Source organism: Cydia fagiglandana, chromosome 7, assembly GCF_963556715.1.
Source record: "Cydia fagiglandana chromosome 7, ilCydFagi1.1, whole genome shotgun sequence".
Lineage (NCBI taxonomy): Eukaryota > Metazoa > Arthropoda > Insecta > Lepidoptera > Tortricidae > Cydia > Cydia fagiglandana.
In genome coordinates this window covers 20,411,739-20,437,997 of record NC_085938.1, presented here as the reverse complement: position 1 = coordinate 20,437,997, position 26,259 = coordinate 20,411,739, and the positions used below count along the sequence as shown (strand labels likewise).

Here is a 26,259-nt window from a genome sequence, read left to right as displayed (position 1 = left end):
TTACACAGATTTCTAACTTGTATTCATACATTTCTTCACGGTTAATTAATACGCTTTCCAGATGCGTTATGACTCGGTTCCTTCTGAACCCACTAGAGCTGTATAAATTTCACTCTGGCTGCTTCAACAGCCATTGCTCCGCATTTAGCACATTTTCTATGTGCATTGCTGTAATCTATGTAGGTACAGACTTACAGTCTTAAGTGGTTGTACCGCTACGTTGTATTTATTATTTAAAGATTTAATAAATAAAATGTTCGTTATGAACTTTAACCACAGCAGTTGGACAGAGTCATTGACAAATATATTTTTTTTATTATGGTGGATGATTATGCAATAAAACTTTGATTTTATGAAAAGACGCATTGTATTATTACTTTTCACACACATTTATACCGTGAATCGACACAATAACTAATTTTCAGTTTTATTGTAAAGGAAAGCGAACTAGCTTGAGCGGCCATTTTTGCAAGAGCGAAAAGCACAGATAAAATATCTTTGTCATAGATCTAGGCCGAGCTGTTTGAGGTTTTAAATTAAACTATTTCCACTATAAATGGTAAATTACTCATAAATCTTATAATAATACATATAACGCTCAAACAAAGCAAATATTCATTATAAAACTTAATCGCGTGTAATTAAGTTTTAAGCATTTTAAGTCCCGTTTTATGATTAATTATGTATAAAATTCGTGATAATTTAAATCAGAGTTGGGAGCAATGTTGCTGTAGAAAAATGTTTTTATTTTTATTACTCGCAACTTTTTCTCGGAGGCCAACGCACACATAGAAGCTTCAGGCGCACACATGCGCAATTATTTGGGGACATAACTTTCTTAGGAAGTGAACAGGCCTTGATCCCTAATTTCTATGGAAAATTTGCAAATAAAACTAGTGAGTATTATATTCTTTGAATAAAACAAACCCGCCCAACTTGTCAGTAGAAAAAAGGCGGTAAATTCAAATTTTCTACGGAAGATCAAACCTTCGCGCCTACATTTTTAGGGTTCCGTACGCAAAGCCCGCGATGGGGATTACTAAGACTCCACTAACCGTCTATCAGCTGTCTGTCTATCTGTCACAACACTGTATCTCATGAACCGTGATAGCTAGACAGTTGAAATTATCACAGCATTTTAAATAAACTAATAATAGTTCTATCTTTTTTGGAGAGAGGTATAAACATTTATGATAATGTATAAGCAATGATTTCAAAAGTAATATAATATGTATATAAGTACCTAACTAACCCAAAGTCCTCTAAATTACTCCCTTGGGAGTAATATCGTGTAGATTCGATTTGAATATTTCTACGCAGACGAAGTCAAGAGGCAAATACTAGTAATGGCATACTTTACTCAGTCCTCTTTATAATACCTGTGATTGGGTTACAAATACAGATTGACCTACTAATATCTATCTATAATATATCTATAATGAAATAGGTACAAAGTATGTAGCACAAAGAGTACCGCAGCCTATTCCGCATTGGTATTGTCAAAATCCGCCAATACAAGGCTGTCCGATTACAATGTTTCAAATCCTATTGATTGTGACAGTTATCGGTTTCCTTGGCGACGGATACACAACACTACTTCAATTACATTTTTTATCAAAACAAGCTCAAATTGAGCATTTTTTACACAAATGTGTTGAAAATGGAGTGAAAGCTATGTCCAGCTTAAGTCTGATACCAGAAGATAAGAGGAAAGAATTTCAAAGGTTGGTGATTTTAAAATTGTATAAAGGTTAGTTGGATAGAAATATGGTAGAATAGTTTATTCACACTGTAACGCATGACTGAATAGCATGAGTAGAATATTATTAGGTATTTGGCCAGTCAACCGTGCCACTAAAGAGCTCACCACTTTGGGCCAATCTACAGATTAGAAGCAGCTATAAGTAAGAGGGAGCAAACGATATTACGATCTCGTTCCATCATAGAGCTTTCGTCCTGTAGATGAGCCACGACTCCACCGTGGATCGGACATCAAATTTTGTGAGAATGTTTCGTACGGTATCGTCTTGGGTCGTCCCATTCGTTTTTCGTCAAGTTCGTAAATGAGTCCTACTCTGCTTTCGTCGCTCATTCTACATTGAAAGCCACCGTTGATTCTGACAATAATATCTGTAGAATGGGTGACGAAAGCAGAATAGGACTAATTTAACCCTTTGACCGCCGTTGTCCGGTATAGAAGACAACGATAGAACGATACGCTGGCGCCGTCGTCTTGTATACAAGACACAAATTCAACCACTGAGTTAATGTGAAAATAATAACAATTGCAATTTCATTTACACTCGTGTTCATATTTAAGGTCTTTGTTTTTTCATTTATTTGCTTTTTAAGCCGCTATATAAATCCCTTCTTTTATAATAAGGCATTTAAAAAAATTGCTCTAATTTTCAACATTTTTCATGTTCCTCGTCGCCGTTGTCTTGTATAAAAGACAGCTAGGGATGGGAATGTTAACTCGATATGGGAATTTTTAAAGTAAATATAAAGTCAGAAATATGTTTTTATCTAAGTATTTGAACACTTGTTAATCGCCAATTTTTTTTAACGAATAGTAGGTAACTACTTACTAGAATACGTAGAACGAGAGTCAGATAGGCATAACTATATTTAAAGTTCAGGTAGCTTCTTTAGCTCTATAAAGTAGAGCCAGACAAGTAAATTTGCCATTGTAGATTGTGGACTATTTAATTGCAGAAGAGATAAATAAAAAAAATAATTGATGTTATTTTATAGCTTAGTGGGAAGGGATACACCGCAGCGACCGCTTCGCACAAGTGTGGTACAGGGACATACCTGTTTATCAGACTTTACTTTTATTGTTATAACATTGAAGTTAATGTGTAATTTTTTTGTAACAAGTCGTTGAACGTTTTTTTGATAAGAGTTTGCCTACAGATTAATGTAAACCAAACTGAAATTATAATGATAGATTCTAATTCCGGAATAATATCTTCACTCATTAAAAATTCAACCCACGTGTAATTTTCACTAAAACAGTTCCGGTATATTGACTTTATCGACACATGATGCGCAGCTTTAACGTTACGCCAATAAAGTTTACGTACCGACAAGCGCTTACGCCGTTGACCTAGAGACTATTATTACTTGATCCGCGCGGAAACAGTCCTTGTCGGTCTGCATTGCGGGCAGTCCATGGGCGCCGTTGTCTTGTATAAAAGACTTCTCGTACAGCCTAGTGCGGCGATATCACGTCTTGAATCGACATTGTTTAGTGGTTGTTTTTTATGTTAAATCCCCATATTTTAAACATTTTCGGGTGTAAAACATATGTTTAATTTTGGCAATTTGGAATGAAATTAAAACAGGATAAGAACAAAGCTAAATTAAAAAGATTTTTACCATAATATTTTAAATATCGATATCACTATTTGCAATCCCTAAACTTTTTATTAGTTGTTTACTTAAAATTTGCTCTGGCGTGTGAGTGAGCGTCTTTGCGGACTAGGTCCGGCGGCCAAAAGGTTAAGAACTTGACGAAAACCGAATGGGACGACCCCAGACGATACCTTTCGTACAATATCCGGATATTTATTTTTATGTCAGTACTGTTATGAGTTGAGCATTGGTGTTCCACCTCTGACTACGATGGCTGATGGTCAGATTATAGAAGATGCACAAAAGTAGGTGCTTACAGCTTACCTAAATAAGAAACAGTTACGTGTTACGTACATGATCTTGTTGCCTACACATGTCATTGTAAGTAGATATTTTGGGCATTAATCCTCATCGATAATTATAGACGTTGATTGTAACAAAGGGAGGAGGCATGTGCCCAGCAGTGGGTCATACATAAGGCAGCGATAAGCATGTTAAACTTCAATTGCTAGGTAGTCGCTAGGTATAAATTGGATCATGTTTCCGTGAACTTCCTGCTTTGGATAGGATAGCGCCAATAGCGTAAAGTTTTATGAATATAAATTATGTTTGAGTCGAGTTAGAGTGGTGTAGGATTCTTCTCTGGATTTAGCGGTTCGTTGTCGAAGCGATAGCGATAGTAACCTTGGCTAGGCCGGCAGCCAAGTACAATCGTTATCGCTTCGACAACGAAAAGCTTTATGTCTCTCTATCACTCTTCCATATTAGTGCGACAGTGACAGTTGCGTTTCGATCGCTACGGAGCGTAAGCGATTGGCATCTTGGCTACGCGGTTAAAATATTCGGCGCTTAAAAATTGGATGATTAGAATATTACACTTATTGCTGCTAATAGCGACGAAATAACCCTTTCTCTGCACCGGTCAGCAGAAAGTGTCTGAAGAAAAGATAGCCCGTTTATTAAATTGATTGACCTAACCGTCCGGCAAGTGGGGTGAAATGTCGCTTCCTTCACGCCTCTAAGGGTGGTATTCCACCTGTCCATTTCTATGTCCAATGTCAGTGCGTCTCACTCTCTCATTAAAGCAAAATGTGAATACGGGTGGTATTCCATCTATCCAATTAAGACCCTACTGTTAGGCCTAAGATACACTTGTAAGTTTGACTTAGGCACAGGGCGGACACGCCATACATCAAAACTCGTTTGCGTGTATATGTGTGAACGGCAAGTCTGTACACGCGCCATTGTGTGAGTAAGTCGCTTAGGGCTACTATTTACATGTTTTTGAGTTCACGGAGCGTTATCTTTGTACTCGTAACGTAAATATCAAACATTTTTATTCCTAAAATTAAAGAAACAAACATAATTTACAAGATGGTATTTTCTCCTAGATCCTTGCTATAATAAACTGTTCTATTCACAGGTCACAGCTAATATTATTTGAACGTATATGCGAACTTACCCGTAACCCATAAAGGCCGTAAAATATTACGTAAAGTATGGTGCGGCAATAAATTACCAAAAATGTCATGTCGAATTGTCGATACACAATTAGCGTGGACTAAATATAAATAATTACAAAACGCTACTTTTTAATATATGTATAATAAAAATAAATGTTCTTTATTTCGTGATTTTGAAAAACAACCTTCTCGGTCGCATCCATCATGACTGATGATCGTGGTTGGTGGGTTTTGTTCGGGCACGAACACACTCTCGCCATCGATTCCGGTCCATCGCTTTCCTCACCACGTCATAGAATTTCTGAGATGGTTCCTCGCCTTTGAGTTGGTCAGTCCATCGTGCTGGTGAACGGCCCCGTGACCTTTTGCCATCAGTATTACCAACAACGATTAACCTTTCCAAACTTTCGTCTCCCCTTCTCATTATATGGCCAAAGTAACTTAGGAAGCGTTGTTCACAGATTGTGGACAATCGCACTTTCACGTCGAGTTCCAACAGTATGGAGTGATTCGTGCGCTTAGCTGTCCATGGTATTCTCAGCATACGCCTCCAACACCACATCTCAAAGGCATCGATCCGTTGTTTCTCTCTGCTTTTGATTGTCCACGTTTCGGCTCCATACATAAATATTGGAAATACCAGGGCTCGTACAAGTCTTATTTTAGTGTTTCTGGATATTCCCCGATTACGCCATATTTTCTGAAGCCGCGTCATGGCATATTTAGCCATTCCTATGCGCCTTTTGATCTCCGGAACACAGCTGCCATCATTACATATCTTTGACCCCAGATATACGAACTCATCAACAGTGTCTATACCCTGGATTGTAGGAGCTGCAGACAGGCGGCCGGCGCGATCCACAATCATCAGCTTGGTTTTGCTTCGGTTGATTGCAAGACCTAACTTCCCGCTCTCGACCTCCAGTCTGTTGACAAGTTCTTGCATGTCAGATATTGAAGATGCCAAAAGGACAGTGTCATCAGCATATCTCAGGTTATTAATTCTCTTCCCACCAACAGCAAACCCTTTGTGCCATCCTTCCAGAGATTTACGGACAATATACTCGCCATAAATGTTAAACAACATTGGTGATAGTATGCATCCCTGTCGGACTCCTTTTTTGGTCTGGAACATTTTGGAACATTCTGATCCAATTCTAATGTAGCTTCTGTTGTCAGTATACAAGTTACGAATTAATCCTATGAGATGCTCCGGTGCTCCCATCTCTGTCAGTACAGACCATAGTTCCCCCCACTGCACGCAGTCAAATGCCTTTGTGTAGTCAATGAATCAGAGAACAACTGGATTGTTGAACTCTCGACTTTTTTCAATAATCTGTCTTATGTTAAGCATTTGCTCGCGAGTGCCCTTCCCCTTCACGAATCCCGCTTGCTCTTCAGGAACCTGTCTATCAAGAAAGTGTTTCAGGCGCTGGTTAATTATGTGAAGGAGAATTTTGCTTGCATGTGGGATCAGTGCAATGGTCCGGTAGTTGCCACACTCCTTTGTCGATCCTTTCTTATGAAGCGGGATGAAAACCGACTCCCTCCACTCCTCTGGCCATCTACCTGACATCCATACGAGGTTACAGAGTTTGGTCATTATGGCTAAGCCCGCGTTACCCAGATTTTTCAGAAGTTCGCTTGGAACTCCATCCTTTCCAGGCGATTTCCCAGTCTTTAAACTCTTGAGGGCTTGCTCAACTTCCGAAGGGAGTATGTCAGGTTCATCCGCGGTCCACAAACTCGTCGAAACTGAGGCGTCAGTACAGTCGTAAAGTGACGCGCAGTACTTCTTCCAGCGGTCCAGTACTTGATCCAGTTCCGTAAGAAGTTGACCATTTTCATCATTGACTCCATATTGCTGTACCGGTCTGGATCTGGTCAGCACTTTTAGCTTCTGATACAGGTCTTTAGTTTCGTTTCTTGACGAGTGCTGTTCAAGGTCCACACAGATGTTATTGATGTAAGCGTTGTAGTCTTGCCTGCATTTCCGTTGGACTTCACAGCTTAGTTGAGCATACCGTTGGAACTGTTCTGGGCTAGATAGTCCTCCCTGCTTCAATTCCCGGCGTTCTTTTATGACTTTGGCTGTTTCATCTGAGATATGGCTTTTCAGAGTTGGTTCTGTCTGGGCAAACTTCCTCGCTGTTTGTACAATTGTGTCTCTCAGTGTGTTCCACAAGGCATTACTCTCCGGGATGTCGTCTGCTGGTATCCTCGCCATCTGGTACTGCATTTCATTCGCGTATGCCACTGTATCCACTTTTTGTAGCTTTGGAGCCGATTTTGACTTCATGATCCTTTTTAGTCGTAATCGAATCGTTGCAACTAGTAATTGATGGTCGCTGCCACAGTCTGCACCTGGATACGTGACTACGTTCATTATAGACGATCTCCACCTTGAGCGCATTAAAATATAGTCAATCTGGTTCTTAAATCTGCCTCCAGGAGAAACCCAAGTATACAGCCGTCTTATATGATGCTTGAAACAGGTGTTCATCGCTGTAAAGTCTTCTTCCGTACAGAATTGAATGAGCCTTTCACCTCTCTCGTTTCTCTCTCCGATCCCATACTTTCCGATCTGTCGACGAAGATCTGATCCATGTTCTCCTTTGCCTATCTTGGCGTTGAAATCGCCGATCACCATAGTTATCTCGCGGTTCGGGATTTCGTCGATGGTTCGTGATAAGGAGTTATAGAAGTTCTCTATTTCCTCCTCACTGGATTGACACGTAGGGGCGTAAACCTGGATCACGTTCAGTTTGCACGGTGTGGTATTGATCTTGATGCTAATTATCCGATCATTGACTGGCTTGTATCCTGTGACATGTTTATCAAGTTGAGGTGGCACTACGAAAGCTACACCCCTACTGCTGTCATTTTCCGGACCCGAGAAGTAAATTTTATTTCCGGAATCGGATAAGTAGTGGCCGGAGTTACGCCAATGTGTTTCGCTTAATCCTAGCATGTTGATGTTCACTCGTTTCATTTCATCCTCTATGATCTTGAGCTTGCTTGGGTTGGTAACAAGTCCTTGAACATTCCAAGTGCCAATGCGATGAGGGTGTCGGATGGATTCGGTTGTGTTGACGGCACCAGTAGCAGAGTTTCCATGCGCAGCCTGGCGAGCCACATGCACATGGCCGGTAGCACATTTCACACCACCTTGCCCGGTAAGATGGCGCCGGGCGTCAGCCGGATCGCACGACAGAGTCCTTACTTCATGCCGACTTTCCATCTCAACTTTCAAGGGAATATAGTGCAGTGGTTTCCCGTTGCCTTCTGCACCAGACACTTTAGGAAGTATTTAGCCTCCAAGGCTCGCTGAAGCCTCCTCTACCCGTAGGTAGGTGATGAATGGTTATTCCGCCATTAGCTCGGTCGTCAGAGCCCCGTTGGTTATCTAGCAGGAGGTACCACGGTTTCCACCGCCGTCATTACACGCGAGCAGGAGGGGTTGACATTTGGGGTGGATAGATGTTCCTTCTCCCCCTTACCTCCCCAACAAAAACAACCATACATCGCAAAATACATCGGCATTTTGAACGTTGCGTCATCGCGCCGCGGCGTTGCTAGCCGAACTGAGAGTATGTCAGGAGTCCGTCAGAACTCAGTCGCGGGGCGAGGTAATCCGAGTCGGGGCGGGGCGGTGCGTGTCCGTTCTGTATGATAATACTATTACTTATTCTGTGACTTAGGTACGTACCTAAGTAGAGACAAAGCTATTTGTTATAATGAGATAATGATATTCATCTCTCATTCTGTTGTGTAGCTGTGTCCATACATACATACCTAAGTAACCTCGGCTACACACGTAACTATAAATCGTACGATATGTCATACACACGGTAGATAAAACTGCGCAAATCGGACTGCACAGATTAATCGCTACGATTTATAGTTAACGTGTGTAGCCGGGGTAAACGTACAAGTGTATCTAACGGCCTGTGGCATATTTTATAAAGCTAAAAATTACAATTTACAAGCGGAAGTCTCTTTCTAACCCTATGTGTTAGAACGAGACGAGTCTTACTGCCTTACAGGCGTGTAAATATATTTTTGGAAAGATGACCTGACCATAGCATGACGTATGAGTTGCGTTCTCGCGCGCGACTCCATACTATACTTCTATCTCGACTTCAAGTATGGTATGGACTGTAATGTCAACAATTTGCTAGCTTAGCAAGTTTAAATGGTAATGTCATCCCCTTATAATTTTCCTATAATTATGGATAGGCTGTCAACTCAAGTGAGATCGAGTTAGTAAGTTGCCGACGGGGCGTTATTATAACCACTTTTTAAACTAAAACCCATTTATAAACGTGGTCTATGGTTGTTATTATTTGTATCGAATTTTGAGGTCAGTTTATGCTGGTTTAAATGTTTGGTACATTGAGTTGGTAGGAGGACCGGCGGGCAAGATCAGCACTCGGAATACTAATAAGGGTAGGCTCTTAGTATCGATACTAATAATTAGGGCGCCTAGGTCAGCATTCCAGCCAGATCAGCAATTAAACGATTCTCTCGAAAGATTTATTGTTCATCTTTTAAGTTGGTTCTCTTTTTCTTGAGTTGTAAAAGCATTAACAGTGTAATTGTTTCTAAAAATATTGCTAAAATACTCAAGTACCAGCAAGATTGCATACAGGGCGGCCCAAAAATTCGTTGGCATGATGATGATGCTCTCCTGACCGATTTCGGCCACAGCGACTGTGTGCTCTGGAGTAGGCAATTTTTGACTCGTATTGAACACCTCACCCGTTTAGCAACGTCTACTGCTGACTGTACATAGGTACCTATACATGCATATGTCGGCGGCCGATCGTAATATCAGTCATATCATGGAACGTCTCGTTGTCCAAGGACGAGTGGAAGGCAAGCGGTCACGAGGTCGGTCACCTACGCGCTGGACAGACCTGATAAAATCTGCGACACAAACCACCATAGTCCAATGTTCCCGTAACGCCGAAGACCGTGGCAAATGGAGGCGCATTGCGAGGGCTGCGTTATCCACGATAGACACGTCCCATCATACAACCACGACCACTCTGTCAAGAACGTTAAAATCTTTGACTCGTTCCCTGAGTCGACGAGCCCCGCTACGCGGGACTCCTATTTCTGGGCAGTTTGCCCTTCGGGCATCTGAAGCAACCTAACGAATTTAACCTATCCTTCCTACATATTGGTTTAATGTGACTATCGTCAAAATATTACACAGGAACATTATGATCTGCCTGATCTTACGATCGGCCGCCGACACATACATAATTTTATTTAAAATTAGTGTAAGAAAAATATTTCTAAAAATTCGTTGTTAACGTATTGGTAAACCAATACGCCCAAAGGCCATGCTTTGAAGTTTATTCTGTTGTATTATAACACGTCAATCTAAATGGTTATCTCAGTAAATATCCTCAATCCCTTCACAACTTTGTGTGGATTTAAGCGAGTTTGAAGGACATCGACTCGTGTTTCCTTTATGGTTTTCCTGCCCATTTACCGAACTGCTTTGTTAAACCCTATTTGTAATATGAACTTATATAATGGGCCTTCGTAAATACCCCTACAACTATGTCGAGTACGATTCCTTTCACACATTGTTTAAAACACGTGGTTAGAATTCCTGTTGAGTGGATTTGGTTTTACTTTCGGCTCAGATTTATATTTAACAACTTGTTCAGATTTAACATCTTATTTTGATACGACCTTGAAGTCGTATCAAATGTATCAAAACCAACTAGTTTTGATAGAATATTGTTATTGGTTTGAACTCAAAACGGTTACTTGTTGTTATTGATAACTTGTTATTAAATCTCAATCTCAATTAAATCTCGTTGGAATTGTATCGGGTTGTGTTCCTTCGTCCGACACTTTCTGCCAATATGCTGCAAAGAGGGAGAGGCTAACAACTTACATTTCTAAGTCCCTCTCAGCAGTGTTCTGCAAAAATAAATAATTTTTCCTTAATATTTATTACAGAAAAGAGTCAGCAGCGACCGTATACAGCAGCAGCTCCCGTCTAAACTTGCTGACAAAGCGCAAGCGCATGAACCCTCTCGCCGGCGGCATGTCCAGCCAATCACTGAAGCCGGACCGTTCGGTTACCCAACGTGTGCTGTCAGCTAAAACGCACCGAGTGAAGCAGCTACAGAATCAGTTGGCTGACGCCCAGTATCACTTGCAGGTAATTTGATATATTTTACATACGCAACGCAAGACGTGGAAGACGCACCGGGTGAAACAGAGCGGCTACCGCGAAAACCGAAATTCGCAAATTGCGGGGATCTTTCTCTTTTACTCCAACGAAGGTGTGAGATACGTAGTATAAAAACAAAGATCACACTTACATTTTTACGAGATGGTTCACTTTTGCTAAGCTAATACGTACTTATATCGAAATAATAAGTTAGAACTGCTGTTCAATAACACAACTACCCTCCATGTATATTTCTTGACCATAACTGTCAGAACATAAGTAAGGTAAATAAAGTATTTTATAATAATAAGCCATGATATTAAATTTGTATTAGTTTGCGTTAATTATTCTATAATAAATTAAACTAAATGCAGCAAATACATTTGTTGAATTGAATTATTATAATAACCGGATGTGCAGGAAACATCTTATTTGTTATTCCCACCAAGAAGTGGTAGAAGGGGTGAAGTCTAATCGAATATAAGCGGGTGTCTGACAGTTGTGGGTCACTTCTCAGTTGGAGAGCTACGACGACGAACGAAGTTAAGTGTAAATTTTATTTAATTGTGATTTTATGACTTGTTATAAATTTCTGTATGTTTTCTTTGTGTTATAGTCTGATGGTATGTACGTTACAATCTTTAATGTGAATATAACCCTTTGATGAGTTTTTAATAGTTACTATGTAACGTATATTCCAACTGATTACGGTGTAATACATCATGTGGCTTATTGCTCGATCTTTATTACTATTTTAAACTATGCCAAGTGTGTACGTTAAGGTAGCCAGTACTAACTATTAAGCCACCAATATTTATTACGCATAAAATAATATTTTTGTGAATGATTGGTTACACTTAAAAATAGGACTCTATAGGTATGTTTAGATATCGAATCACATCGAATAGTTACAGAGTTAGATAAACGTAAACGTCTGTCCTTTTCATAACCTGTTATGTAACCATAATGACGCATAAATAAATATTTTCTAATCTATACTATTCTAAATGACGACTTAGTTAATGACTGAATCGAATAATAATAAAAAAAAGAAGCTATTTGTGAAATTGGATTTTAAAAAAGCAGTTTGGTTTGAATAAGTATCCAAACGTTGGAATAACGTTATTTATGGCCTGGATAAATATTTTAATCGTGATCAGTTAGCTACAACTCGAATCTCATTATAAGATTTTGAGGTCTGCATTAAAGACTACGTTGGAAATTTTAGGCGGTTAATAACAATGGGCATTTTAATTGTAACTTACCGCGTGTCTTAAGTTAGGTACGTTTATCAAGTCAGGTTCAGCTGTCGGTTTAGTTACGAATTTGATACTTAATTTAATTGTCGCGGTTATGATATTTGTCGTCAGATTTGTGACTTTTCCTAACCGGCCGTTAACGGTATACAGTTAAGTGGAAATACCCTTATACGTCCTTTGAATTTTTTTAGTCACATTATTTCTTATTTTTGTTACGATTGATACGAATAAATATTTATATAACACCAGTTACTTAGGTTCAATAGTCTGATATCGAAGGCACATATCTTAGAGATTCTATCTCACCGATCAGGATCTTATCAAGGAACTATTTCAATAAGTATAAAACAGTAAACAATATTAAACTGTCAGGTCGTTTTAAAACTGTAAAGGATAAAGTCAACACGCTTTTGGTTTTCAGTTACAAGCCCCTCGTAAGCTTATCGATATTAAAACAGTCGGTGGTAGTCGTGATACTTTCATAAATAGTAATAACGGCTATTTACAATTTTGCACCTACAGTGCTTATTGCGAGTTCTGTGTACAGATAGTAATACGCGTTTGGCATAAAAGCGTTTTTGAAAGTATGCTTCCAATTTGATAAATTTACTGATTGATGGATATTAAATGACTATAAAAAAAAAAGGATATCTCAGTGACAACCTTAGACAATTACGTCATACAAAATAGTAGACTAGTCAGTATTGTTCTTGTGGTAATCAGAGGTAATTCAAGTCCCGTGTTAGTAAATTATGTTTTGAAACCGTAAAGTTGAAAGATTTTTGCACATGCAAATTAGTCAGTAAATAAAAAGCACATATTCTCTTGGTAATAAAAATACTTTACAAAAAAAAGGGGTAAATATACAACATAGAGTACAATAAATGTGTACAAAGTAAATATATTCCTTTAGGACCATTCATCTAGGTGACCTGTAACTGGGTTGCCAACTTTTTTTTTGGTGGAATATAGTATTTTCCAGAATAAGGCATCAAAAATATAGTACATTTCAAAAAAAAAAATAGTACTTTTAGATAAAATACTAAACATGAGTGTAATATACTTTTTATCGGAAATATAGTATTTTAGCGTACTATATATTTTTCCAAAAGTATATAGTACAAAGAGCCAAAATATAGTACAATCTACAACCCTACCTGTAAGGAATATAAAAAAATATATACACGGTGTAACATGAGGGGGCCGAATAGTTTTAGCAGCGTATTCCTGATTATATTTAGAGACAAAGTCCTTTAAACCTTTTTGAAATTCGCCTAGTTTCAGAGTTCATTTAATACAAATACAAAAAAAAAAAAAAAAAATTAAAAAAAAAACTAGTTTTCTTTTTGATGACGATGTTACTACTATGGGACGTAGTCTAAATATCCTTATCGATAGATGTCAAAAAGTAACAAGTAACACTTTGCAACAACTATGATTTACGAAAAAAAAAAATTTGTAAAAATGCATTTTAAGTGACATGTTTACCAATAACATATACTTTTTAAAGTACAAGTACATTAAAAAAAAAAAAAAAATTTTTTTTTTTGGGCGAAATTGACATATACACATATTACATTATTTTCTCTGTTTTGACCTCAGAAATGCGTGGTTAAGGTCTTTCGCATTCCTTGTGAACACCATGTATATACGATATTTTAAACTGTTATATACTTTACCAGTTCTCGTAGTAAACTCGCATAAGCCCTTGGGTATATGTACCACCATTTACCTGGTCTGGCGGTAATTAAATATGCTGCGGTAATAAAAAGCCTATAACAATGGCAATTTTGTACCTATGATCTTCTGGTTCATTTTAATGTTTGTTTTAATTTTGGTACATACAAGAAAACATAAGACCACCGGAATACTGATAAAGCCAAGTGGAAGGTAGATAGGTGAATTAACCTTTTGGTGCCACTTGTTGCTATGAGTGAGCTGTTCAGTAATAAAACGAATCGTATAATCCTGATTCTATAGTATTTAGCAAACATCAATTTTTATTTTTATTTATACCTAACCTATTGCCATAATGAAGCATGACTGATATAAATAATATGTCTTCGAATTAATTGTGTCCTACCCAGAAGCCCAAAACATCCTAGACCCATCCTAGAGAACAACTTTTGTAAGATGAATCCGCCTTTGTACGATAAGTTAAGATTCAACTAGAAGAATATCGCGTTATCTCCTGCGGTTTAAGGACAGTTACGATGGAAGCTCCAAAATACCATTTCATAAAAAGAAATACGTTGCCTATTATTTGTAACCACATTTTTATTTTGCCACCGAAGCTTCAGCTAAATAAAAGATAGATCTATACATATTGAATACATTATAGATAATACTGATCACTGACTTTTAAAATAGTTGTTTTGTGGGATGGCCGAACGGAGTTTAAAATTCTGTTACATTAGGTTTATATAATTCATGGGAGTGCCCAACGTAGGAAGTTCTAATGGAATGAAAAAAAAAAAGAACGAAAAAAAAAATGATAAATGTTTATTTCTGTTAAACGATTCAGGTTAATTTATAAAATTATTAGTATTAAGAAGTTTTATATACTTAAGGTAATTTATGTATTAAAAAAAAAAAAGAAAAAAAAAAGAAAAGTTTATAAAGTTTACTTATGTGAATGAGACATGAGTTGATTATCGATCGATTGAGAACTTCCAGTGTACATCATTCCAGTGTAGTTAAAAAGCTTATTTGACAAAATAATAACCGATTAATAATTGCTGCCGAGCCTGCGAGCTCTCACTTGATGTAAGTGAAAAAGTAGCAATATAGGGACCTGCTGCAGAGCCTGCGTGCCCCACTTGATGTTATAGGTGGACCAGTAGCCAACTCAGGGCGATACATGCTACCGAGGCTGACTTGATGTGATAAGTGCCCGTAGCATGGTGATTGTAAGTAGGATAATTGCTGCCGAGCCTGCGAGCTCTCGCTTGATGTAAGTGAAAAAGTAGCAATATAGGGACCTGCTGCAGAGCCTGTGTGCCCCACTTGATGTTATAGGTGGACCAGTAGCCAACTCAGGGCGATACATGCTACCGAGGCTGACTTGATGTGATAAGTGCCCGTAGCATGGTGATTGTAAGTAGGATAATTGCTGCCGAGCCTGCGAGCTCTCGCTTGATGTAAGTGAAAAAGTAGCAATATAGGGACCTGCTGCAGAGCCTGTGTGCCCCACTTGATGTTATAAGTGGACCAGTAGCCAACCTAGGGTGATACATGCTACTGAGGCTCACTTGATGTGATAAGTGAAACAGTAGTATGGTGATTGTAAGTAGGATAATTGCTGCCGAGCCTTCGAGCTCTCACTTGATTAATGTGATATGTGATATAGTATCTGACTAATAAAAAATAGTCATTGCATATACTAAGTTTAATATAATAAATGAATAATAATAAATATAGAAATAAGGTACTTCGAGAACGAAGCACCTGTCAGTATGGCCGTGTGAGATACGTAGTATAAAAACAAAGATCACACTTACATTTTTACGAGATGGTTCACTTTTGCTAAGCTAATACGTACTTATATCGAAATAATAAGTTAGAACTGCTGTTCAATAACACAACTACCCTCCATGTATATTTCTTGACCATAACTGTCAGAACATAAGTAAGGTAAATAAAGTATTTTATAATAATAAGCCATGATATTAAATTTGTATTAGTTTGCGTTAATTATTCTATAATAAATTAAACTAAATGCAGCAAATACATTTGTTGAATTGAATTATTATAATAACCGGATGTGCAGGAAACATCTTATTTGTTATTCCCACCAAGAAGTGGTAGAAGGGGTGAAGTCTAATCGAATATAAGCGGGTGTCTGACAGTTGTGGGTCACTTCTCAGTTGGAGAGCTACGACGACGAACGAAGTTAAGTGTAAATTTTATTTAATTGTGATTTTATGACTTGTTATAAATTTCTGTATGTTTTCTTTGTGTTATAGTCTGATGGTATGTACGTTACAATCTTTAATGTGAATATAACCCTTTGATGAGTTTTTAATAGTTACTATGTAACGTATATTCCAACTGATTACGGTGTAATACATCATGTGGCTTATTGCTCGATCTTTATTACTATTTTAAACTATGCCAAGTGTGTACGTTAAGGTAGCCAGTACTAACTATTAAGCCACCAATATTTATTACGCATAAAATAATATTTTTGTGAATGATGTGATAATAAAGCCGATTAATTGTTCCGTAAATCTACAATATACTTTTACTTACAATCTGCTTATATAAATATATTACTTAAATAATGTCTACCATTTTTCATATTCTAAACCTTGTAGTTGTCGCTATAATAAATACATTACTTTGAGCAATAATTAACTAGTCTTAATTAAATACTGCCTTACATCCTTATTTCCTATTTTATCAACGATAATATTAAAGTAAATCTGACAAAGGCGTAATTAGGGTGACAGAGAAAAATCCCCGCAATTTGCGAACTTCGATTTTCGCGGTTATAGCCCAGGTTACAGAGTCAGTTGACGCCCAGTATCTACTACAGTACTATAGTATAGACTAAATTTCGATTTTCGTGTTTCCCGGTAGGCCGTTTATTAACAAACCGCCTTGATGCATCAATGTCATAATTTGTTTGTGAAAACTTGCCAAAAAAGAGTTTAAGGCACAGTGTGTATATAAGTTACGGATTTTTTTATATCTGTCATTGTCCCTTTTCCTGGCATAGTACGATTTATCGACCACATACGTGCCAATAGAATATCAACTTTAACATTACGATTTAACGTTCAAATTAAAATTGAAAATGTGGCTTGTCTTCAAATGAGTCATCAAAGCCGGATTAATTGGAATTTATTTGTTTTTTTTTTGGGAAAACCATGTAGATTGGTGCGGCCTGGAAAAGGTTTAACAGGATTTCGACTCAACGAGTTTAGATAAATTTTAAATTAAAATTTTATGTTACGCAGGAGCTGAGTAATGAAAATCGGGTACTGCGTGCTATGCAGAAAAAACAAGAGATAGCGTTGCAAAGGTTAGTTATCACCATACTTACTTTTTGTGTACAATCAGCATCAAAAAGATCTGACGGCCAAAAATGCCAAATAGTTACATCGTAACACGTTTTTGTTACCATAGAAATAAAGATGTGTTCAGATGGCGTTCAAAAGGTTAATCATCTTAAATGTTTCTTTTTAATATAAATAAATTACTAATGAATTTTTTGGAACCATGCGTTGTCGTGGATGGTTCCAAGACCTTACCCGAAAACGCGCAATGAGGCACAATCCCGACGCCGAATATGTTGCCGACATGGCTCCCTGCTTCAGTCACGAATGCGGTCGCAAATGTCTCGCATTGGCTTATAGGCCAAGCAATAAGAAGTTATAGAGGGAAATGCTAGGAACACAATTTTTGACTACGTAACTTTGTTTGGACTAGTTAGGAGGTGAACATATCAAAAGTCCCTGGCCGTAGCCCCGGTGCTGGGGGGTAGAGGAGGGAAAGAAGGTTTCATTTTTCGGTTTTTCACTTATATCTTGGAAACTTTGCGTCTTAGCGACATGACTACTAAGACAAACCAAAAGCTGATAAAATTTGTTACAAGTTTTATTCAGTCAAGTTTTTCGATATCTTGAATAGTTTTTGAGATATCCGCTCTTGAAAGTTTATTTAGGGCTTTCAATTTTATCTTGATATCTACATTAGTGACGCTACTAGACCGTATTTGGTATCATTTTCGTATAAATCGGGGGTGCTGAATTCAGTTTTGGTATCGCATTGACACCATTCCTAAGAAAAAACATATAAACTTTAAACAAATACCTTTTTTTTTTAAATTCCTCTTCACGCTTAAACCGCTCAACCGATTTAATTGAAATTTTGTATACTGATATTTCGAGTCCCAAGACACTACATAAGATACTTTTTATCTCACTAATCATCCTTTAAAGTTATGAAATGGAGTATGGGGGGAATTCAACTTCGTCGACGAAACTGAATTCCTGAGGTTAATACTGCTCAAGGTAAGGTTTGAAGTCATGTTTGGTATCATTTTCATCTAAATCACAGATGTATTCCGCCCTAAATTTCATCTAAACCGGTTCAGCGGTTATTAACTCCCCATACAAACTTCCACCCCACTTTTCACACCCTCAAAAGATGCTTTTGGTTATTAAAACTATCCTATGTTCTGTGTCGAGACTGAAACTATTTCTATACCAAATTTCAACGAAATTGGTTCAGCAGTTTAAGCGTGAAGAGGGATTTAAAAAAAATATTTTTTTAAATTTTGGTTTTACTTCTGAATAGTGTCAATGTGATACCATAAATTAATTCAGCACCCCCGATTTATACGAAAATGATACCAAACATGGCCTAACAGCTTCACTGACGTAGATATCAAGATAAAATTAAAATCCCTAAATAAACTTTCAAGAGCGGGTATCTCAAAAACTATTCATGATATCGAAAAACTTGACTGGATAAAACTTGTAACTAATTTTATCAGCTTTCGGTTTGTCTTAGTAGTCATGTCGCTAAGACGCAAAGTTTCCAAGATATCAATGGAAAACCGAAAAATTCGACCTTCTTACCCCCCTCTACCCCCCAGCAGCGGGGCTACAGCCGGGGACTTTTGATATGTTCACCTCCTAACTAGTCCAAACAAAGTTACGGAGTCAAAAATTGTGTTCCTAGCATTTCCCTCTACAACGTTTTTTGAGCATTCATTTCCTGACCTATTACACAGCCACGAGAGACGTTGTTCCTCGCTTACAGACGCTGCATAAATCAGCTGTCAAGATGTTAAAGGCCTGATGAATGATTTTTTATAAATGTTAAGCTAACAATGTATGGATCTGAGGAATCTGATTTTTTTAAATTTAATTTTGTTTATTTATTAATATACCAGATACGAGAACTCGAACGCAGAGCTGCCGCAAGTGCTCAACTCTCACACCGAGGAGATGAGGATCCAGCAGTTGAAGTACAAGCAGCTGAAGCAACAGATGAAAGAGACGCTGACGAAGCTGAAGGAGCGCGACATGCAGCTGCAGCAGCTGAGGGACGAGCACCAGCACCTGCTGGACTTGAGTAAAGACAGGTTAGATCTACTTATGCCCGCGGAAACTTTCCAAGATTACCAAATCTCCACGTGATAAAAATCCGAAAACTTCCCTTTTATTGTGTAGGATTCAAAAATTTCCATTTCCAAAATTAAAGTTTCATTTGTTTCCTGTGATATTTATCTGAAATTTTCGAGAACTTTCGGAAACTTTCCGCACCTTGTACATATTTAGTTAGATCTATAGGAAAATAAGCTCTTTATACACCTAGTGCTGTATCACCGACTTTTTTTCTTCAAACGTGGATGGTCACTAATTTTTTTTTATTATAATTTTAAGAGTTTAGAGTAAATCGTCTATCATATCCTTGGTTCGACGCCGGGACCAACCTGGGGAGTGAGAACGAACATCCCGGGGAAACGAGCACTGATCTATTCTGTCCGCAGACTTTTAAAATAAAACTGTTATGAGACGAGACGAAATAATATTTCTTTCAGAAACCTTCTCGAGCGAGAGAAGCTACAATCCCAACTGTCAGACCTTCAGCTAAAGGTTCAGCAGCAGAACGAAACTATAAGCACTCTGCAGCGCCGACTCGCACTTGAAGCCAAGAATTTTAAGCATCAGTTGCAAGCTGAGATCAACAAACATAAGGACACGCGGCATGACTTGGACTTGGCTATCCATAATGCTGATAAACTGTCCACTATTATCGAGGTACAATCAATTAAGACGAAACGGGAGCTGAGCTAAAAGTCAATTTTGAGATTTCAAGCTGAATATACCCGTCGATCTGACGGGGCGTAACCGCGGCGTGACGGACTGTATTTGTATGTGTAATTCACGCACACAGACGCGTGCGGTGCGCCCGTCTGGCGCGCACCTCACTGATTGCAATTTGCATTGTCACTTTTTGTTACTGCTACTACTAAGTAGGGTAATTCGCCAGTAACTGGCCACTTTTAATAACTGGCCGCCCTAAACTAAAAATGAATCCTATTCACCTATAAACAGAATTCATTTTAGTATAAGGTTTCAATAACTTCAATAACTGGCCACCTTATACTAAAATGAATTCTATTTATAGGTGAATATAATTCATTTTTGGTTTGGGGTGGCCACTGACGAATTACCCTATTGCGATTGAACTTTTTTACTTACCCGGCTTACGTTTACGGAACTCGATATCGAATAGGGTAATTCGCCAGTAACTGGCCGCCCTAAACTAAAAATGAATTCTATTCACCTCTATACAGAATTCATTTTAGTAGGTATAAGGTTTCAATAACTGGCCACCTTATAATAAAATGAATTCTATTTATAGGTGAATAGAATTCATTTTTGGTTTGGCGTGGCCAGTTACTAATAGTGGCCTGTTACTGGCGAATTTATGTACTTAGTGGTTAATACTAGTATCAAGTAAGTATTTTTTTTTTCAATAATGCTCAGAAACGAAGTATAGACATGACAAATATAAATATTAACGTCTTTGTAAGGCAGGATTGGACATTCTATAGAGTAAGAGTAAGTGTATGAAACAATTCAGCTAGGACTAGGGAATGCAATCTAGATCTCGCAATTTCGAGATCTCGCTAGATCTCGCACGTATTTTCGAAATTTAACCTAGTTGACATGAAATCTCGATATATGCAATCTCGGTCGAGATCTCGATTAATAGTTTCGAGATCTCGAACAAGACTGAAAGTGAAATACTTTGTTTTAAGTAATATATGACCTTAGATTCATGTTGTTCAGGCAGTGCTATTATGTGTCCGGCTTTAGCTCTATTATTGTTACGCAGTTTCTAAGTAAAGATGAATAGTGGTTTAACATCGATAGCATTTCATAGAAGTAAAGTAAAAATTAAAATTGATTTTATGTTAAATGTCAATTTAATTTGTTGTTGTTATTTTCAAAATATAACATGAGGTACCTTAAATAAGTAGTATGTCGGCGGCATATCGTAAAATCGTAATCCTAGGCGTATCATGAAACGCCACCATTTCCTGATCTAATATTAACCCAGGCATATCACGATCTTCCTTATGAAAGAGACGGCAGATCCATCAGAGCAATGCATTCTTTGATATTCCTAGCTTCATAGCGGGCGCATTGTAAAATAATTGATCGAGAAATCATATATTTTCAATGATTTTGTAAATGACTACAGTTATGACTACGGTTATTAGAAACCAATTATAGTATGTTTAATATTCTTTCTAATGGTATGCATCACCAATTGATCAGTTAAATAGAACCCGAGAAATAATGATCAGTTGAGGTCGGTCGCCCGCCATTTACGCGACGGAACAAAATTCATCATTACTTTGTTATATAATATCATACAGCAATAAAACTTCTGTTTTTGGAAAGCTAATGAAATTTTTCGTATATTTTATAATAACATTAATTGCGGTAAAGTTATAATTTATTGAGTTAGACGCATGTTTTGTCAGTACTTATGCCATCCATGCACGGTAAAAAATCATATATTTTAAATATTTTGTAAATTACTACAGTTATGACTACGGTTATTATAAAACAATAATTGCACGTTTAATACTCTTTCAAACGACATCTCACACGAACCGATCGGTCCCATAGGACTAAAGACGTGAACAAATATCAATGCTGGTCGGCCGCCCACTTTTTCCTTTTTTTCGACACGTCCCCCCCCTCCATAAAATAAAAACCTGTCTATTCATATTCTGGAGACCACGAGGAACACTTCCATACCAGTTTTAAGTATTTAGAAGAGATGTCGACGAAAATCGTGAAGGAGACGATTTTTGTTTAATTTGCATATAGACTATAGGAATATCAGAATATCACACCTTGAGGTTTGCACAAAATGGCTGGTGTTCGCTAGGCAGTTCATGAAATGTCGGCGTTTCATTATATTCCTAGGAATATCTCGATACGCCCGATTTTACGATGTCTATATGTATGGAATTCTTAGAGATTTTTGATTAAAGTAACACATTTTTAGTTACTTTGTCAAATTCGATCTCGTCGATATATTAATCTCGATCCCGAAAATCTGACTGTCGAGATCTCGAGACACCCAATCTCGATTCGGATTTTTCGTGCGAGATCTCGAATCGCCAATCTTGGTGCGAGATTGCATTCCCTAGCTAGGACCTTAAATTGCTCGACAATTACGGAGCGTGACTGTACCTAAAAATTTTGTAAACCGTTATGGGTTTAATGCAATAAAATATTTTTGATTTTGATTTCTAATTTGAAATATTAGAATCAAAAAGTTCAAAATAGATTGTACCTATGTAACTACAAAAATGTGTTCCCTCTCAACGCAAAACCCCTTGTGTCTTAGGAGGATCTAGATATTTTCACACAAGACGGTTTATCGATAACTTCTTACATCACTAGATTATCGACATTAAATGTCGACTATTGCCCATCACTTTTCTGGCTGTGTACGTATTTAGAAACTTGACTCCGCCCCTAGAATTAGTGCGATAGGGACAACTGCAGCTGAGGCGAAAAATCCTGCGTAAAAATGACTAAAATCGAGGTTTCGTAGTCCTCTTTTTCCTCCTCCAAAACTTAACCAATCGTAACCAAATTTGGAAATCTAAATGATTATGAAATTATCTGTATCGGACCGTTTTGCTTTTTTGGCTAATTGATATCAGTTTTGAATACCACGCCTCTCATTGCGGCATAGTCAATTAGGCCATTTTGGCCATTTTTGAAGGGCTCTAGCGCCTTAAAAAACAAAAATATCAAAAAAAGCAAAACGGTCCGACACAGATATTGACAATATCAATCTGTGTTGAAAAAATCATTGCTCTAGCTTCAAAAACCACGGAGGAAAACGAGGACTACGTTTGTATGGAGAAATGACCACTCCTGTTGGCTCTTAAGAATAATATTATTTAGACTATATATTTTTCCCGTGCTTTGCTACAGTATCTGTGTCTCGAATCTATTGTTAATTTGTTCTAATGTATGTTTCTAGATGAAAGAGAAGATGATCTACTCGGCGCGTCCGGGCAGAGTCGTAAAGTCCCCAGTGAAATCTATTCCAACGCAGCAGCCACGTAAATACACGCGCAGCCAGGATATCCGTGACGACGACAGAGGCAGTGTCAGTATGTTAGCTAACGAGTATGTTAAAATCTTGCTTGGAAATAATTCACTCAGGGACACTCAGGCTAGAAAAAGAAATGTCCTACAACCGAGTATTTAACAGGTGTCACATAGTTCGCAAATCCCATTTTTAGTGTAAGTACTAACAAACTATTATGTTATTTTATACAAACATTTCTTTTATAGTAGGTATGTTATTACTCTCGTTAATAGCGTAACCAACCTACTTAGATGTGAAGACGTCGAGCAAGAGAGGTATCGGATGGCATTTGTTGGAAGCTGTCGATTTATTGATAATTATTTATTACAGGGGGACCAGAACAACATGCTAGCAAAAATGTGCGAGAACTCCCGCAGTCTTAGCAGCGCCTTGTCTCACGACGAGGAAACCAGCTCATCCGGCGAGCCCCGCCTCCGATTCGCAGCTCGTAGTCGCCTCAGCAACAGCACTCGGTCCTCCAACAACACCAGCAAAAGCTCCAAGGGATCCGACGACATGATAGAAATAGCCAAATCCGTACAAGACGGAATGGCTGACCTAGCTATCTTTGACGAAGAACTCGATTTCAAAAACTCCTCGCCTGATGAAGTTCAAAAGAAATTAGATACTATGAAAGCAGATTTACTCAACAAAATTAAAAATGATGATTCTTTATCCAGAAAATCTAGTGCTCTAAGGAGGAGATCCACTGATGAATCAATAGAGGAACAACTTAGTGAAGTTGACGATGAAAGGCCCAAGTCGAGAGGAAGGAGACATTCCAATGTTTCGTTTTATGACGATGTTAATATTGAAGAAAATACAACGATTATCAACGAAGAATTTAAAGCCATGGAAGTTTCTAATCCCGTGCCAGCAACTAGAATAAACCTGGATAAAACAAAGACTGAACGAAAATTGTCTGGCAAGCCTATTGAGACATATTGCAAAGACATCATCCATGACATAGAAAAAAGTAGCAAAGTTATCGACAAACACATGAGACAGTACACCCAATCGAGATTTAATAACGATACGATAGTTGAGCATTTGCAAGCTGTCGACAAAATCAATGAATTAGTCAATGCGCAAGGCGAAATACCCCCTGAAGCTCTGTCAGAGTTAAATAATAATTTCAATATGATATCAGACCAGGTTTTTTCTGCTGAAGGTATGCCGGTTGCCAGGAAGAGGTCAGTTTCTGGACGAAGGAGCTCTAGGGTGGAATCACGGACCAATATCTTTGGCGACTCTAGTCTGAGTAATCAAGATTTGTTAAATGATTTACTAGGGAAAAAATGATATAGAAGCAATAATTGTTTGCAATTATTTCGAGACACGAGGCTGGTTGCTTGTTTCACTTTATAACCAAGTTATCGGGTGTAAACAGGTCAATTATGTTATTCAATAGACCAATTTATAATTATAAAGTTTGTTGACATAATAATTAAATCAACAAGTTTAAGTTAGGAAACTAATATCAATTGTAATAAGACCGTTTTTTATTTTGCTTGACTGTCGTGGAAGGGTCGGCAATGCCTATGAATGTTAAATGAGTTTATACTGGTGATGTTTTCTGGTCAACTTAAGAAACTGACATGGAAACTAAATAAGAAATCGTTTTAAGTTTCCCATGGTCAGCTTTTAATTAATTTCGCGGCTGATTGTATAATATCTACTTAATTTTAATTACGTCAACGTGACTATAATTAAACTCATAAGAATTGAGTTTTAATAATTCACATGAGGGACAGTCAACGGTAAAAATATGGGTGTAGACAACTTTTTTTTTTTTTTTTTATTATGCATGGGTTTACTCATGGCCACAGACTAGCCGAGGCGTAGACGTGGCCTACGATGGAGCGAGCTCGCCCAGAAGGTGCCTGTTCACTCTTGATTTGAAGGTTGCCGGGTTATAAGAGCACGGAAATATAGACGCCGGCAAGGAATTCCATTCCTTGGCAGTGCGCATAAGGAAAGTAGAAGCAAAGCGCTTAGTGCGAATTGGCGGAATATCTACCAAGTAAGGATGGAAACCGGCCGTGTGTCTAAAAGTCCGATGGTAGAATGGGGACGGTGGAATGAGCTCGTGTAGCTCTTGGGCACACTCCCCGAAGTGCAACCTGTAGAATACCGACAGGCTGGCGACTTTCCGCCGATGGGCCAAAGTCTGAAGCTTAGCCGTTAGCTTCTTGTCGCCAATCATCCTCCTGGCTCTGCGCTCCACTGAGTCCAAAGCGCCGAGTTGGTATTTAGCTGAGCCATCCCACAGGTGGCTGCAATACTCCATACACGACCGGACTTGAGCTTTGTAAAGTGTTAGAAGCTGTCCAGGTGTGAAGTATCGCTTCACCTTATTTAGGACGCCCAGCTTTCTGGCCGCAGTTTGTGCTTTAGACTCAATGAAGCTGCCGAAGCCGAGGACTGAACTCAGCTCCATGCCGAGGAGTTCCAGGCTGTCGGTAATAGGTACAGATGCACCCCGGAAAGAAGGAGTCAGGTCGAATGGACTCCGTTTAGCGGAAAAAAGACACGCCTGCGTTTTGGAGGCATTGAACGTGACCAGATTGTCATCACCCCACTGGGAAACGAGACTAAGGGTCAAGTTCATTCGCTCAACCATGGCCTCTCTCTGTGAACGTATATCCTCCCTGCTGTCCCTTGCACTAGCCAAATATCTCTCAACAACCGTACTGTCATCTGCATAACCTACAATGCTGGGTTGCAGCATGTCGTTAATGTGGAGCAGGAAAAGGGTTGCGGAGAGAACAGACCCCTGAGGAACACCGGCGTCAATGGCCATGAGGTCCGAAGAGCAGCCATCAATAAC

At 38.3% G+C, this 26,259-nt stretch overlaps 1 protein-coding gene across 2 annotated transcripts; it reads left to right on the top strand.

Annotated features, from left to right (window-relative positions):
- The first annotated feature begins 1,484 nt into the window (after window positions 1-1,484).
- LOC134666121 (uncharacterized) lies at window positions 1,485-25,227 on the top strand. Of its 2 annotated transcripts, none has more exons than XM_063523273.1 (7): window positions 1,485-1,724; window positions 10,803-11,007; window positions 17,240-17,304; window positions 19,183-19,374; window positions 19,834-20,053; window positions 23,319-23,447; window positions 23,760-25,227. In XM_063523273.1, exons 1-7 carry the CDS (start codon window positions 1,534-1,536, stop codon window positions 24,729-24,731), a joined length of 1,974 nt encoding a protein of 657 aa, XP_063379343.1. In that variant the 5' UTR covers window positions 1,485-1,533; the 3' UTR covers window positions 24,732-25,227. The 2 variants fall into 2 exon arrangements, with proteins under 2 accessions (XP_063379343.1, XP_063379344.1); XM_063523274.1 differs by having other exon boundaries at window positions 1,485-1,750.
- The last annotated feature ends 1,032 nt before the right edge of the window (window positions 25,228-26,259 follow it).

What these genes read in the sequence shown, in the direction of transcription:
- LOC134666121 (XM_063523273.1), top strand. Translation starts at nt 1,534, where the DNA reads ATGTTTCAAATCCTATTGATTGTGACAGTTATCGGTTTCCTTGGCGAC. An exon ending in AAGAGGAAAGAATTTCAAAG is followed by an intron (nt 1,725 to 10,802) that starts GTTGGTGATTTT and finishes TATTTATTACAG; the next exon opens with AAAAGAGTCAGCAGCGACCG. An exon ending in CTGGACTTGAGTAAAGACAG is followed by an intron (nt 19,375 to 19,833) that starts GTTAGATCTACT and finishes TATTTCTTTCAG; the next exon opens with AAACCTTCTCGAGCGAGAGA.